General features: G+C 41.9%; 1 protein-coding gene across 1 annotated transcript in view; it reads left to right on the top strand.

Moving 5' to 3' along the window:
• Positions 1 to 14,351, top strand: part of LOC140491454 (apoptosis-inducing factor 3-like) — an 87,176-nt gene that overhangs the window by 28,770 nt on the left and 44,055 nt on the right. Inside the window, exon 8 of the mRNA XM_072589629.1 lies at positions 9,878 to 9,964. Coding sequence (XP_072445730.1) covers positions 9,878 to 9,964 — 87 coding nt within the window. The remainder of the gene's footprint in view (positions 1 to 9,877; positions 9,965 to 14,351) is intronic.

Raw genomic sequence — 14,351 nt, 5'->3', positions numbered from 1 at the left:
GACATCTGACATCTGACAACTGACAACCCCTCATGCCCACCTGAGCTTTTGTCCCCTGCACGAGTAATACTCTCTCAAAACATCAAGCATACCAACAACAAACATTGAAAGTCTACAGCGGGAACAGTTTGTGCATAGAACCAAACTCAAACTGGACTAGGCCACGTCTCAGAGCTACTTGCATGCTTCTCCTGGTGTCAACTGACTTTGTGCCTACATGCATGATCACAGCATTCCTGTCTTGCCTTGTTATGTCTGTTTGTGCATGGCAGGCACAAAAATGGGCATTCTACCTTGGTACTAAGCAGTCCTCAGTCTATGTAGAATGGCAATGTACTATGTTGATCTGTGTATGCCAGCAGCTGGTGAGGCAAAACCTCAAGTAGACAGCTATATATCCAACTCTTAGAGTCAGGGGGTTCAAGCACAGTCGATTTAAGGGCAACCTCCCAAACCAGCCAAGGGCATCTTTTATTGGTTAGATAGGCTATGCCTGTGCTATCTAGAGAGTGGGCCACCATTAGTCTTTTGTCTTTGTAGCAGCCATTCCATGGTTAGGGTTAATTCAGTCAGGGACATGTTAGCAGCACCACTCAGAGGCATCATGCCTGGGACTGTCCTGTCATGTCAGTCATTGAGGTGGCCCTGATCAGTCCACTGGGTCCATCTACAGAAATTAAGGGGGAATGGAAAGAGATCAGGGAGCACATGCGTTTGGCCATTGCTGTGGGAGGTTACTGTATAAGCAGGTGAATACATTGTCACTGGAGCTTTCAGGTTCTGGGGGAAAACCCACTAAAATTGTGAAAGGAAGCAGCAGGATTTGCAAAGAGAAGGACTTGGCAAGGTGTAACATGAGGCAGAGTTGTCCGTGTCAGGAGTACCCTGGCTTCAAGGGTGCAGCAGTGTATGACCACACCTGGCATGGTCACCTTCTATGCCAGGGGCTGGGTGGAAATGGTAGGCAAGTGCAGCCGGATATAAATGGGGTATTGGGGAAATGAGAAGCATGAGGCTTTAGGGTGGGTTGTGAAGAAGGGTATGTGGATATTTGGGGGCGCTCCAGCACATTCAGGCTGAGGATAGTAGTCATTGGAAGAGGTGTGCTCACTCTCATCTCCATCATGCTGGAAATCAAAAGTGCACAAGGGTGAAAAATTGTTTTTGACCACACTTAGAGTGGGCAGAGTAAATGACTCAGTGTGTGCTTTTACAGGGAAAGACATTGGTCACAAACTCATGCACTGTTCAGCACACACGTCCACGCTACTCTCTGAGCATCCTACAGCACTGACCCTCTCTGTATGTTGTCCCTCCCTGGCACAGCCACTGATGGGTGAATTCATTGATAGCTACAATATTGTGCACAGAGGGAGCGAAATATTTGGGATGATGAATGAAGTAGGACAAAAGTGCCAGCATGACCCAATGCCATTTGTATTATACTGACACATTGATTTATTGTTGTCACATGCACCAAGATACAGTGAAAAGCATTGTTTTGTGTGTTATTCAGATTGCACCATAGAGTGTGCAGAATACAGTGTTACAGCCACAGAGAAGGTGCAGACAGAGAGATCACCATTAACATTTGAGAGGTCCATTCATAGCAGCGGGGAAGAACCTGTTCTTGAACCTATTTGTGCATGCATTCAAGCTTTGATATCTTCTGTCCGAAGGCAAAGGGGTGGAAGAGAGTATAACTGAGGTGGGAGGGGTCTTCGGTAATGTTGGTTACTTTCCCAAGACAGCAAGAAATATAGACGGAGTCAGTGGATGGAAGGCTGGTTTGTGTGATGTACTGGGTTGTGTTCACAACTCTCTGTAGTTTCTTGTGGTCTTGGGAAAAACAGTTGCCAACCCACACTGCAATGCATCCAGCTAGGATGCTTTCGATGTTGCATCTTTAGAAATTGATAAGGGTCCTTGTGGCCAGAGACATTGTTGTGCTTTATTGACCGTCACGTTGACATGGGTGGGCCAGGACAGATTGTTGGTGATCATCACTCTCAGGAACTTGACCCTCTCAACCATCTCCACCTCAGCACTATTGATGCAGACAGGGGCGTGTCCTCCATTACATTTCCTCAAGTCAATGACCAGCTCTTTTGTATTGCTGACAGTGATGGAGAGATACGCCATGCCACTAAGCACTCAATCTCTTTCCTCATTGTTTGATGTCCACATACAAAGTTGGTGTCATCACAAACTGGGAAATGGAGTTGGGGTGGAATTTGACCACAGTCACGAGTGTGTAAGGAGTATAGTAGGGGGCTGAGTACACAGCCTTACGGGGCACTGGTGTTGATGATTATGGTGGAAGAGTGTTGTCACCTATTCTTGCTGTTTGCAGTCTATAGGTCAGGAAGTCCAGGATCCAGTTACAGAGGGGGGAGCTGAGACCTAAGTCTCGGAGTTTAGAAACGAGTTAGTTTGGAATTTATGGTGTTGAAGGCAGAGCTATAATCGATAAACAGGAATCTGATATAGGTATCCTTGTTATCTGGATGTTTCAGGAATGAGTGTAGGGTCAGGGAGATGGCGCCTGCTGTGGGGCCTGTTGTGTCAGTAGGTGAATTGGTAGGCTTGGAGTTGAAGTGAGCCATGACTAATCTCTCAAAGCACTTCATAATTATGGAGGTCAAAGCTACCTGGCAGTATCACTGAGGCATGCTGCATGGTTTTTCTTTGGTATTGGGATGATGGTTGTCTTCTTGAAGCAGGTGGGGACTGCAGACTGTAGTAAGGAAAGGTTAGAGATATTTTATAAAGATAGTGAATACGGTCGGTTCTGATATAACTTGATTAGTTCTGTTTTTTGTGCAATCTCGTGTTATAAGAAAATCATGCAATAGCCACGCCATTTAAACTAATGGGGCCAGAATCATTATTATAACCAATATAGCTAGGGAAAGTTCGCCTTCTACAAATAACAGTCTAAATTCTTCAATCGCATTAAAGCCACTTCGTGTTCAAGAAACACCTGCTATAGCCGAACCAACTGTACTCCTGCCAGATGGTTCAGACAGGATCGGAGTGCATGGCCGGGGACTGCATCCAGGCCAATCGCTTTCCATGGGTTCGCTCTCAAGGAGGCCATTCTAATGTCTGTGGCGGTGACCGTGAGCACAGGTGCATCTGAGCAGTTGGGATAGGTGACATCGTTTCACTTCCCTTTTGTTCAAAGTGACCACAGAATGCATTAAGCTTGTTTGGTATGGATGTATTGGTGCCTGTGATTTTGTTTGACTTTGCTTTGTAGCCCATTATGTAGTGTAAACCTTGCTACAAATGACTGCGGTCCATGTGGTTAGTCTGGGTCTCAATGCTTATTTTGGTATCGCCTCTTGGTGTCTCTGGTGACCTTGCAAAGGTCATTGTTCCTTCTGCTTCCCGATAGTGCAACACGCTGTCAATGCAGACCCCCATCCATTGAGACTTGTCTGTGGCCATGAAATGCTATGGGATCAGCTGAAAATGCATTCAGTGCCTACACAGAGAAACTCACAACCATGCGCCAGTTAAATACAGGAATGTATATTAATAAACTGAAAGTGATGTACAAGCTATTTTTACCCATTCCACAGAAGTGCCCTCAATCATTTTTCTTCTTTATCTCCATCCGCACATGTGAGTGCGCTTCCTGGTTCCACAGCTGGGCTGAAGGGAGCTTTGCTGGGCTGTTGACCCCTTTGGCGCCTCAAGATTTGGTGGGGTAACCCCATGTGCCTTTATGTATAGAAGGGTCAGGTATGCCAAGGGTCTGCCTCTCACAGGCAAATTAACCATTCTTGGTTTGAACTTCTCACACCACGGTGAGCTTCCTGGCCTTGTGTCCATACTATTCAGCAAGATAATAAATAGTACTGTAAGCCTGGTATCTCTGACTGAAAGGCAAGGTGTAATAAGGCAAGGAAAAACAATGCAAGGCAAGGTGCTGGACGCATCCAGTTAGGCTCAGAGCAAATGTGCATTTATAAGAGCAAGTGAACAACCTGGTCCAGGATGTCCCTCAGGGTACAGTATCCTTCCTGCAATATGACAGTGATCGATGCCATTGCGCACTGAGGTGCAGAAGTTTGCTGTAAGTGGATCAGAGATGTGCCATGTTGGTTTTTAGATGCTGACAATTATCAAGAATGCCAGTGTCTTGGAGTATATGTGGCCAGTGCCCATGGAGCATTCTGTTAGATGATGGTACCTGGTACTTCATTTGGAAGTTCTTCAGCAGTGAGCTGAAGTTGCCAGCTACCCACTCAGACTTCCATATCAAGCTATCTCAGCACCTAGTTTGCTTGTGGAGAGTATTAGGATAGGAAGCTGCATATTAATGAGATAAGATGTACAGCTAATAAGGTCATTAACAAGCTATAATGAGCAACTTGCTGCTGACTAGTATGAATCTCAACTCTTAGTTAAAAGAGGCAATAGGTTGTTCCTAATTTTGAGTGGTCTTGCTTAAATTCCTCACACTTCTGCTATGTTTTTGCAATAGCCCATGTCCTTCAGGCCTCTTTCAGATTCTGCCCCATGTTTTTAGTTAACTGATTTCTGACCTCTTTGAAAAATTGTTACCCTCACAGAACTGAAAACACACACATTCCCAAATGATAATATATTAAACATAATTTATCACACTAGCCTTTCATCATTAGCTTCTTGTTGATGTGTGCAAAGAATGAACATCACAATTTGAACTGGTTCAATACAGAGGTGATAGAAGTGAGCGGGCATCATAGAGTTAGCATGTCGCCTGCATTGCAATCAACGGGAATAGGTTAATTGCATGACAGTCTCCACACAATTTCAGGGCTATCCAGTCTTCCAGAACTCGGCAAAATAATACGTTTGAGAATGACGATATATCACATCCTTTCATTTCCCTCTCACCCAATCCCCCCACCCCAGCCAACAATGTTATGTTTAATATTCTCTCAAGGAGCTGAGGATATGAAGTAAAATCAGATTTGCCTAGGTACCATGTTTAAATCCAGAATAGAAAAATAACAATAATGTTATTAATTCTGGATTCATGCTTCAAGAAACTGTTAGGGTCATTAATCATAACAAAGTTATTATAAAAACTGGTCCGTTGTGGATACCCTGTTTCCTGACCTAAATCGACATGTTTTAAATGGAATCAATTTAGCCAGGCTTCCTTGAGTTAACATAGTGTGAATTTATTAATTAGCAAACATGAGAAGAATTAGTAACATTTATATTAAAAATAAGAAGTAAGAGATTTTAAACCCAGATATTTGGATCAGCCTCTGAACTGTTCATGAAAATTGGAGTTGCAAGTTATGGCTGTTACACTGGAAATTATTGGCAATTTTGCCATGGGTTACTGAACACATGGTTTCACCATCCTTAGTTTTGATGATTGGTTAAAATTCTATAGTGCTGATTCTTTTTGAATGTAATTGAATTCCAGTATTCAGGGTGAGAAAGGGCCCCTTTGCAGTCTTTTTGACCTTGTTTCCTTTTGTCTGGTTTGTCTCACTAAGTGAGAGACATTTTCTTTACTTGCACCACAGTGGTGACTAAGAGAGAATATTTCAACCATCCAACACTTGAACTCAAGCTAGCACACATTAGAATGTTTAGCCCCACTAGGACACTCCAGTAGAGTTTAAACTAGCATTTCATCTTATGTATTCTTCAAAAGGGTGACCCAAAATGTTTCTGCAGTTTGGAATATAATGCGCAGAGGGCGCCTTGCTATTGAGCCTCTCATTATTTTCATAATCACAAGTGATTAAAATCCAATTTGTTTTGATTTGTCCTTTCCCCTTTTAAGATTAGATTAGATTACTTACAGTGTGGAAACAGGCCCTATAGCCCAACAAGCCCACACCGACCCACAACCCACCTAGCCCCATTCCCTCTGCCCCTAACACTACGGGCAATTTAACATGGTCAATTCACCTAACCTGCACATTTTTGGACTGTGGGAGGAAACCGGAGCACCCGGAGGAAACCCACACAGGCATGGGAAGAATATGCAAACTCCACACAGTCAGTTGCCTGAGGCAGGAATTGAACCCGGGTCTCTGGTGCTGTGAGGCAGCAGTGCTAACCACTGTGCCACAGAGCTGTTTTGTGAAGTTTCCTTGCACTTGTAGGTGTGCCACTCTATGGGTCTCCCTCTGTCTACAAATAGCCACTTAATTTACATCCACAACCATTTCAGGCTCAACTTGGACATATAAGTTTTAAATGTCCACAGTACATAATCTGACTTATGTTCGCGAGACATGTCATGAACTGTTTTATGGAAATAACCGTGTGATGCCAGCACCATAACATTTATAAATATTGTACTCAACCATATCACAAATGATTTAATTTTTATAAATCACAAACACAATATGCCATAAATACATACATATTCTGTATGTATCATTTGCTTCTATGTAAAAAGTTTTAATTTGCTTGTTCCAGATGAGCTGTGGACATTCTAAAAATAAAGACCATTGATGCCATTTTTTTTCCACAGGATTTCAACTGCTTTTCTGCTGTTGTGTGTTGGCCAAATGGGAGAATTGATGCCAACATTCATCTTTACTCCTTTACAATTTAATGAATGTGATCCCTGCACATTCTGTAATGTTTGTTGTATAATTTAACATTGGTTCCATTGTTTTGGTTCAATCTGCAGCTGGTTATGTTAATGCATGACCCTAATGCATCACAATTCTGGTGGTTGTTAGAAACCACTGATAAGACTGTAATCATGCAAGCTGTGGATCTATAACACAAAATATTTTTCTAAGGCTAAGGGCCAAGGCATATTACAGGCTGGGTAGAGAACAACTGGTTTTTCATTTGGTCAGTACCATATCTGGGAGTGTACAAAGCTAATATTTGATTAGATTAGATTCCCTACAGTGTGGAAACAGGTCCTTCGGCCTAACCAGTCCACACCGATCCTCCAAAGAGTAACCCACCCAGACCCATTTCCCTCTGACTAATGCACCTAACACTATGGGCAATTTAGAATGGCCAATTCACCTGATCTGCACATCTTTGGACTGTGGGAGGAAACCGGAGCAAACCCGCACAGACAGGAAGAACGTGCAAACTCCACACAGACAATCACCCGAGGCTGGAATCGAACCTGGGACCTTGGTGCTGTGAGGCAATAGTGCTAACCACTGAGCCACCATGCTTCCCATTTGCGTTTAGAAGAAGAAAATGCTTCCTTTCTGGATTGGCAAATTCCAAATTCTCAGTGACCTAGTGAATTTATTCAACCTTGACATCTAGTGAAGGTGCCCTTTGTGGATGCTAATAACCTCCTGACTATAACATCTGGCAAAGCTAATACTAGAAACATGCAATGCTGCTACGCAGGAAGGAAAATGGCTCTTGTAGTGTTGAAGAAACATCCAATGTTTGAGCAGTAGACTGAAGAGAATTAATGGGAAATGTAAACTGGCCTTTGACAGTTTGACTGGCAAGCAATACTGAGTAAAGAAATAGAGATACAAAGGCAGCATTAGTAAGTGAAATGGAGCCTATAAACTAACACTCCAGCTGCTCTCACTGTTGCAATGGGTGTAAAATACTTTGAGACCTCTTGATGTTGTGAAAGGTAGTACATAAATGAAATAAGTCTTTCACAGGATTTGCAGTAGTTTAATTTCAGGCAGAGAGTTTTGTGGAATACTGGTAATGTTCATACCTTTGAGCCAACAGGTCTGGGTTAAACTCCTCTGCTAGACTTCTCAGCCTCTGAAGGTGTACTTAGGGCACGATTTTTTTTTTGTACTATTAATCATTCCAGAAAACTTTACATCACTATTCCCCACAGAAAAGAAAATGTCTGTGTGGAGATATGCTTTTTACAAAAAATCAGGATGTCACCACCATCCAACCTGGCATTGCTCCGGCCTTTTAGGATGGATTTAACGAGGAAAGCTGATGGCTGTCTTATGCAAAGAAGGCCTAAATATTTTGAAATCAGGCGTACAATTATAACTATTTCCTGAGCAATTTAAGATTCCTAATAAGTCTGTTGACACAAGACTAATCCTAAAATGTATGCATGAAGAAATGAGTGAGGAAATTGCTCCTACCATGTAATCCAAGTTCCTCATGATCCCCACTACTAGACAAGTCTGATCTCATAATGAAACCTGGCTTTATAGACAGCATGTTTATTTTTGCTTTGTTTCATCAACATTGTGGTTAGTCATTGAAATATATTCATATGGCTGAAGGTGTTCTTCAACAACAGTGTTTCAATTTATTACACAAAAGGAATAAAACAAATATTAGGATAGTTGGCAAGGTCTTTAAGCAGTACTGTTTTTCAATACTATCCTTTAGAGACAATCAAGTCCAGAGAAATTATTCTCTTATCTCAACCCTGTAAATGTTTACTTCCCTGACTCCTTCCAGTTGTTTTTACTTGAACTGACAATTTTACAATTCCTCCAAGTCCAGTGGTTTGACCATTCCAAAAATTCTAATGGCCTTTTCTTTTTAAATGTTAACAACTTAATGATTCTTCTTACAAACTAGGAGAGTTTGGAATCTTCACAAACTACAGTTCAATTTTCTCAGATCCAAACTGAACTGAACTAAACTTAACTAAAATCTGCTAGGAGAGAAACTTGATTCTGAACTCAACTCTTAATTCCTCTCAATTAAAAGGCCGGAAGTACAAACCAAAATGTACAAAAATCTTACTCCGTTAATGCTGCAGGAGTTTTCCCAAGCCCTTGTTTTCAGTCATACATCTTCTTGGAACTAGTGCTTTGAGGTCACTGCTCCTGAATAACTTTCTGACCTCTTTTTCCTCATAAAAAAACTTTGCAGCCAAACTCACATTTGTGTGTTTTTCCTCTTTAAAAAAAATCCAAATTCCAAAAATAATATATTTTAAATGCCTTTCAACACAATTATTCTATTACCACAATTATTGTAATTTTAGTTTTATCTTCACAATGTAAACTTGTGACATGGCCATATACTGGTTAGCCTTCATTAAAATATAATCCATCCATTTTGCTTCACTTCCTCTTCGTGTCCTCTTAACATCTGGCTAGGATGGGGGCAAGTATTTGCATGAGCTCAGAGCTGATCGTATTAGTTTTATCATCACACATTGTCTGATTCGCGTCCACATTCATTTAGCTAACTTGTTGTAGCTCTTTAGTGTCATTGAGGCCTACAACATGGAGTCAGGCCCTTTGGCCCAAACTGGTCCATGCCAAGCAAAATGTCCATCCACACTAACCCCATTTCCCTACACTTGGCCTATATCATTCTAATCCTTTCCTATTCATGTATTTGTCCAATTGCCTTTTAAATGGTATTAATATACTTGCCTCAACCACTAACATCGGCAGCTCGTTGCATATGCGTACCACTCTCTGTGTAAAAGGTTCCTTTTTATTCTTTCCCCGCTAACCTTAAGCTGATGGCCTCTAGTCCTCAAATCACTAACTCTGGGGAAAAAGACCTGACTATATTCACCTTATCCATGCTTTCATGACCTTATGCACCTTTATAAGGTCCAGCCTTAGTCTCCTATGTTCTTTTTCAAAAAAAAAGTCTGGGCTTGCCTAACCTCTCCCTCTAACTCAAACTATTGAGTCCAGGCAACATCCTTGTAAATTTCTTTTGCACTCTTTCCAGTTTACTAACATCCTTCCTATAACGAGGTGACCAAAACTGAACACAATACTCCAAGTGTGGCCTCACTAATGTTCTGTGTAACTGCAATGTAATTTCTCAACTCTTAAACTCAATGCCCTGACTGATGAAGGCCAGTGTGCCAAAAGCCTCCTTCATTGCCCTTTCTTTCTTTCCCTGCAGAAAAGTATCATGATTATATTTGCTAACCAGATTATTGTATTCCTTTTAGACTTTAGACATCGACATTGAACATATCTTGTTGCGGAAGCCAGAGTTCTACTCAACGTATGGCATTGAAGTGTTGATCAACAAGGAGGTGAGACATGACTTCACTCTTTGTAACAGCATTTTATGACTATTCTTTGCTAAACTAATGAGTTTTTCTTTGTAAAAAAAAACAAGTGTCACAAGTGAAAAGTATCTGAGAAGAGGCCTATGCCTTTAAAATTTCATCAGTGCTTTCCAGTTCAGGAGAAGGACCTTCACGATCAGCTTGAATTAAATTTCGAACAAAAAGAAATGTGATCCAAATTTACTAAAACTCAAATGATTAATTTCCCAAATGTATTTTTGTTTTTTCCCCATTCTCAATAATTGCAGGTTTTTCAAGAAGGTGCAGGGGGAATTCCTAATATAAATAAATATAACTGTGAAGAGAGGGAAAATAATTCTGTAAACACTATTTCCTCCTGATGTTATAGTCACAGTGTTAACAGATTTTGTCTGGTTGATATTTCTGAGAATTTGTACATCTTGAACACATTTCAAGAAATACTCATCAGAGAAAATGTTACTGCATTTCTAAATACTGTTGCTGCACAAAGTGATGGAAGGAAATCACAGAGTGTCACTGCCATTAGAGAGGAGAAAAGATACCTTTAATGTTTCACATTTATCACAACTCTTCGCTTGAACAATTAATCACCATTTAATCCTCCTTCAAGCACTTTTGCACGTTTTTGCCTAAATTCTCAAAGTAGGTGCTGACTGCAAAGTGGTTTATCCAGTACAACTGTCTCTCAGAAGATCACATGGTGCTCTGTGATTTCCCATTATGCGCTGAGAGATGGTAAACTTCACCTCTTAACATGAACATAGAACAGAAAAGGCCCTTCGACCCGTGTTGTTGTGTTGACCTTTTATCCTACTCTAAGATCAAACTAACCTACATACCCTTTTCATTGTACTATCACCCACGTGCCCAAGAGTCACTTAAATTTCTCTACCACTATTGGCAATGAACTTCATGCATCCACCAATCTCTGTGTAAAGAACCTACCTCTGCCATCTCCCCTAAACCCTTCCTCCAATCACTTTAAAATTATGCCCCCTCATGATAGCCATTTCATCCTGGGGAAAAGTCTCTGGCCATCCACTCTATCTCTGCCTGTCATCATCTTGTCTAACTTTACCAAGTCCCCTCTCATCCTTCTTCACTCCAATGAGAAGCCCCAGCTCCCTCAACCTTTCTTCATAAGACATCCCCTCCAGTCCAGACAGCATCCTGGTAAATCTCCTCTGTATCCTCTCTGAAGCTTCCACACCCTTCCTATCATGAGGAGACCAGAACTGAACACAATATTCCAAGTGTGGTCTAACCAGGACTTTATAGAGCTGCAGCATAACCTCGCAGCTCTTAAACTCAATCCCCCTCAATCAACTGACATGTATTCAAAAATGTAGCCCCCCACTGTGTCCTACTGCACTGAAAGAAAGCAAAGATGGAATTTTGAAACAATTTCAAGTATATCATTTATGAATTATTTTGAAATGTATTGACTATTTTGACATAGGCAAGCACACGAGCCATTTTAGTCCCAGTAACAACACATGAAGGAAGGACAGACAGAGTTTGTACAATTGTCTTTTTAAAAAAGTTCCTTGAAAGAGGAATGATGGTGAGCACACCAAGACAGCTGCTCAGTATCTGGGATTTTTAATGGTCATCTGAACCACTGGAAACCAATAAATTCATGTTTCATCTCGAGGAATCCCTCTAACAGTGCAAGACTTCCTGCAATACTGCAGTGGATTTTCAGCTTGAACAATGAATATCTGCTTTGGAGACATTAGGATTCACATCCGTACCACAATAACACTCAAGAGATGAGGGTCGATTTTTTTTTTTCAGGAGCTACTTTTGATCTTTCAGGGGCCGTGTTCTGGTTTTCAGGAGCTCCTTCCCCATTCTCACCAATTCATTTATTAGGTGATGCAGTCACGTTGTAACAATGCCATCCGTAATTATGCTGACAGATGTGATATCTGAAGTTGCACACAAGCAACAATTTAGGATCTCACAGAATTATGGCTTGCGATTTGTAAGAGTAATGATGATGAAACTCCCTGAAACTGAATAAACTTCAGGAGTCCACACATTCTCAATTACGTGTGAAATTCAGAAGATGCTGTTTGTGACTCTATGCTTCCTGGCAGGGTGTGCTTCAATTTGATGGCAATCAATTAGGAAGCATTGAACTATGAAAATAGGTCCTTGTGTGCCAGTAGTTTCACTATAGAAAGCTTTGGAAAAAGGCTGAAAGAATTACATCTGGATTATGTTCTACATTTACTGGGCTGAATTTTATCAAAAATCATCTGCCAAATTTGGGGATCTTCATAGAGCATTCCCTGACATGAGAGATTGTAATTTTCCTCAGGCAATGCTTGCTTCATGATTTATGCATCATGCATCTATGACATCGAGGATTTAACCAGCAGCAGGAGCATTCGGTGCTGCCAGAAACTTACAGAATTTCCAGCACCTGCACCATATTTGTGTTCAGTGTCAAGCATCACATCAAGGAATGCATTAAAAGGCAAGGCAAGACAGAAGTACAGTGAGCTTTTGAGTTCTGAATGAGGTGTCAAAGTGCAAAAAGGCAAGGCAGTGAAAGATAGAGATGCTGCGAGCATCCAAATCAGCACAAAGCGAGTGAGGGCTACGAGACCAAACAAAGATTCCTGAAGTACAGCCTGCTCCAGTGCATGATTCAGGTGCCTTCCTCTGTGCGCAAACTCTCCTGGCACTAACCTTATGATGCAAAGTGTGGGTGCACTCCAAAGTACAACAATGAAAGAGAAATGTGTATTCTGAGTGGGTAAGGGATGTGCCATGATAACATGGTGAGGCTAGTGTGTGTCAAATATCAACCTCCATGCACCAGGTTTGCAGATGGTCACTGCTGTGTAGTGTGTCCACTGAGACAGCTGGCCAAGATGGACGCCTGGGAGCCAAAACAGTGAGCTTGAGCCACCAAGTATCTCTGTGCCTTTCATGTCAGTAATTGTCACTGGTTTCTCTCTAGTAATGGGAGAACAGGAATCTGCATATAAATGAGGCAAGATTAGGCACTAAGAAGGTGTAAATGCATGCAAATGGACATCTTGTCTTTCATGAGCAAGATTCTCATAGAGTCATAGAGATGTACAGCATGGAAACAGACCCTTCGGTCCAACCCTTCCATTCCGACCAGGTATCCCAAACCAAACTAGTCCCACCTGCCAGCACCCGGCCCATATCCTCCAAACCCTTCCTATTCATATACCCATCCAAATGCCTCTTAAATATTGCAATTGTATCAGCATCCACCATATCCTCTGGCAGCTCATTCCATTTTACCACCCTCTGCATGAAAACGTTGCCTCTTAGGTCTCTTTTATATCTTTCCCCTCTCACCCTAAACCTATGCCCTCTAGTTCTGGACTCTTCGACCCCAGGTAAAATACTTTGTCTATTTATCCTATCCATGCCCCTCATAATTTTGTAAACCTCTATAAGGTCATCCCTCAGCCTCCGACGCTCCAGGGAGAACAGCCCCAGCCTGTCCAGCCTCTCCCTGTAGCTCAGATCCTCCAACCCTGGTAACATCCTTGTAAATCTTTTCTGAACCCTTTCAAGTTTCACAACATCTTTCCGATAGGAAGGAGACCAGAATTGCATGCAATATTCCAACAGTGGATTAGTGGTGCTGGAAGAGCACAGCAGTTCAGGCAGCATCCAACGAGCAGCGAATGATTTCGCTGCTCGTTGGATGCTGCCTGAACTGCTGTGCTCTTCCAGCACCACTAATCCAGTATTTGCTTTCCAGCATCTGCAGTCATTGTTTTTACCTCATATATTCCAACAGTGGCCTAACCAATGTCCTGTACAGCTGCAACATGACCTCCCAACTCCTGTACTCAATACTCTGACCAATAAAGGAAAGCATACCAAACGCCGCCTTCACTATCCTATCTACCTGCGACTCCACTTTCAAGGAGCTATGAACCTGCACTCCAAGGTCTCTTTGTTCAGCAACACTCCCTAGGTCCTTACCATTAAGTGTATACGTTCTGCGAAGATTTACTTTCCCAAAATGCAGCACTTTACATTTATCTGAATTAAACTCCATCTGGCACTTCTCAGTCCATTGGCCCATTGGTCCAGATCCTGTTGTAATCTGAGGTAACCCTCTTCGCTATCCGCTACGCCTCCAATTTTGGTGTCATCTGCAAACTTACTGTACCTCTTATGCTCGCATCCAAATCATTTATGTAAATGACAAAAAGTAGAGGGCCCAGCACCGATCCTTGTGGCACTCCACTGGTCACAGGCCTCCAGTCTGAAAAACAACCCTCCACCACCACCTTCTGCCTTTACCTTTGAGCCAGTTCTGTATCCAAATGGCTAGTTCTCCCTGTATTCCATGAGATCTAACTTT

The sequence above is a fragment of the Chiloscyllium punctatum genome, chromosome 19 (genome assembly GCF_047496795.1).
Source record: "Chiloscyllium punctatum isolate Juve2018m chromosome 19, sChiPun1.3, whole genome shotgun sequence".
Classification (NCBI taxonomy): Eukaryota; Metazoa; Chordata; class Chondrichthyes; order Orectolobiformes; family Hemiscylliidae; genus Chiloscyllium; species Chiloscyllium punctatum.
This window is presented reverse-complemented; position numbering and strand designations above follow the sequence as displayed.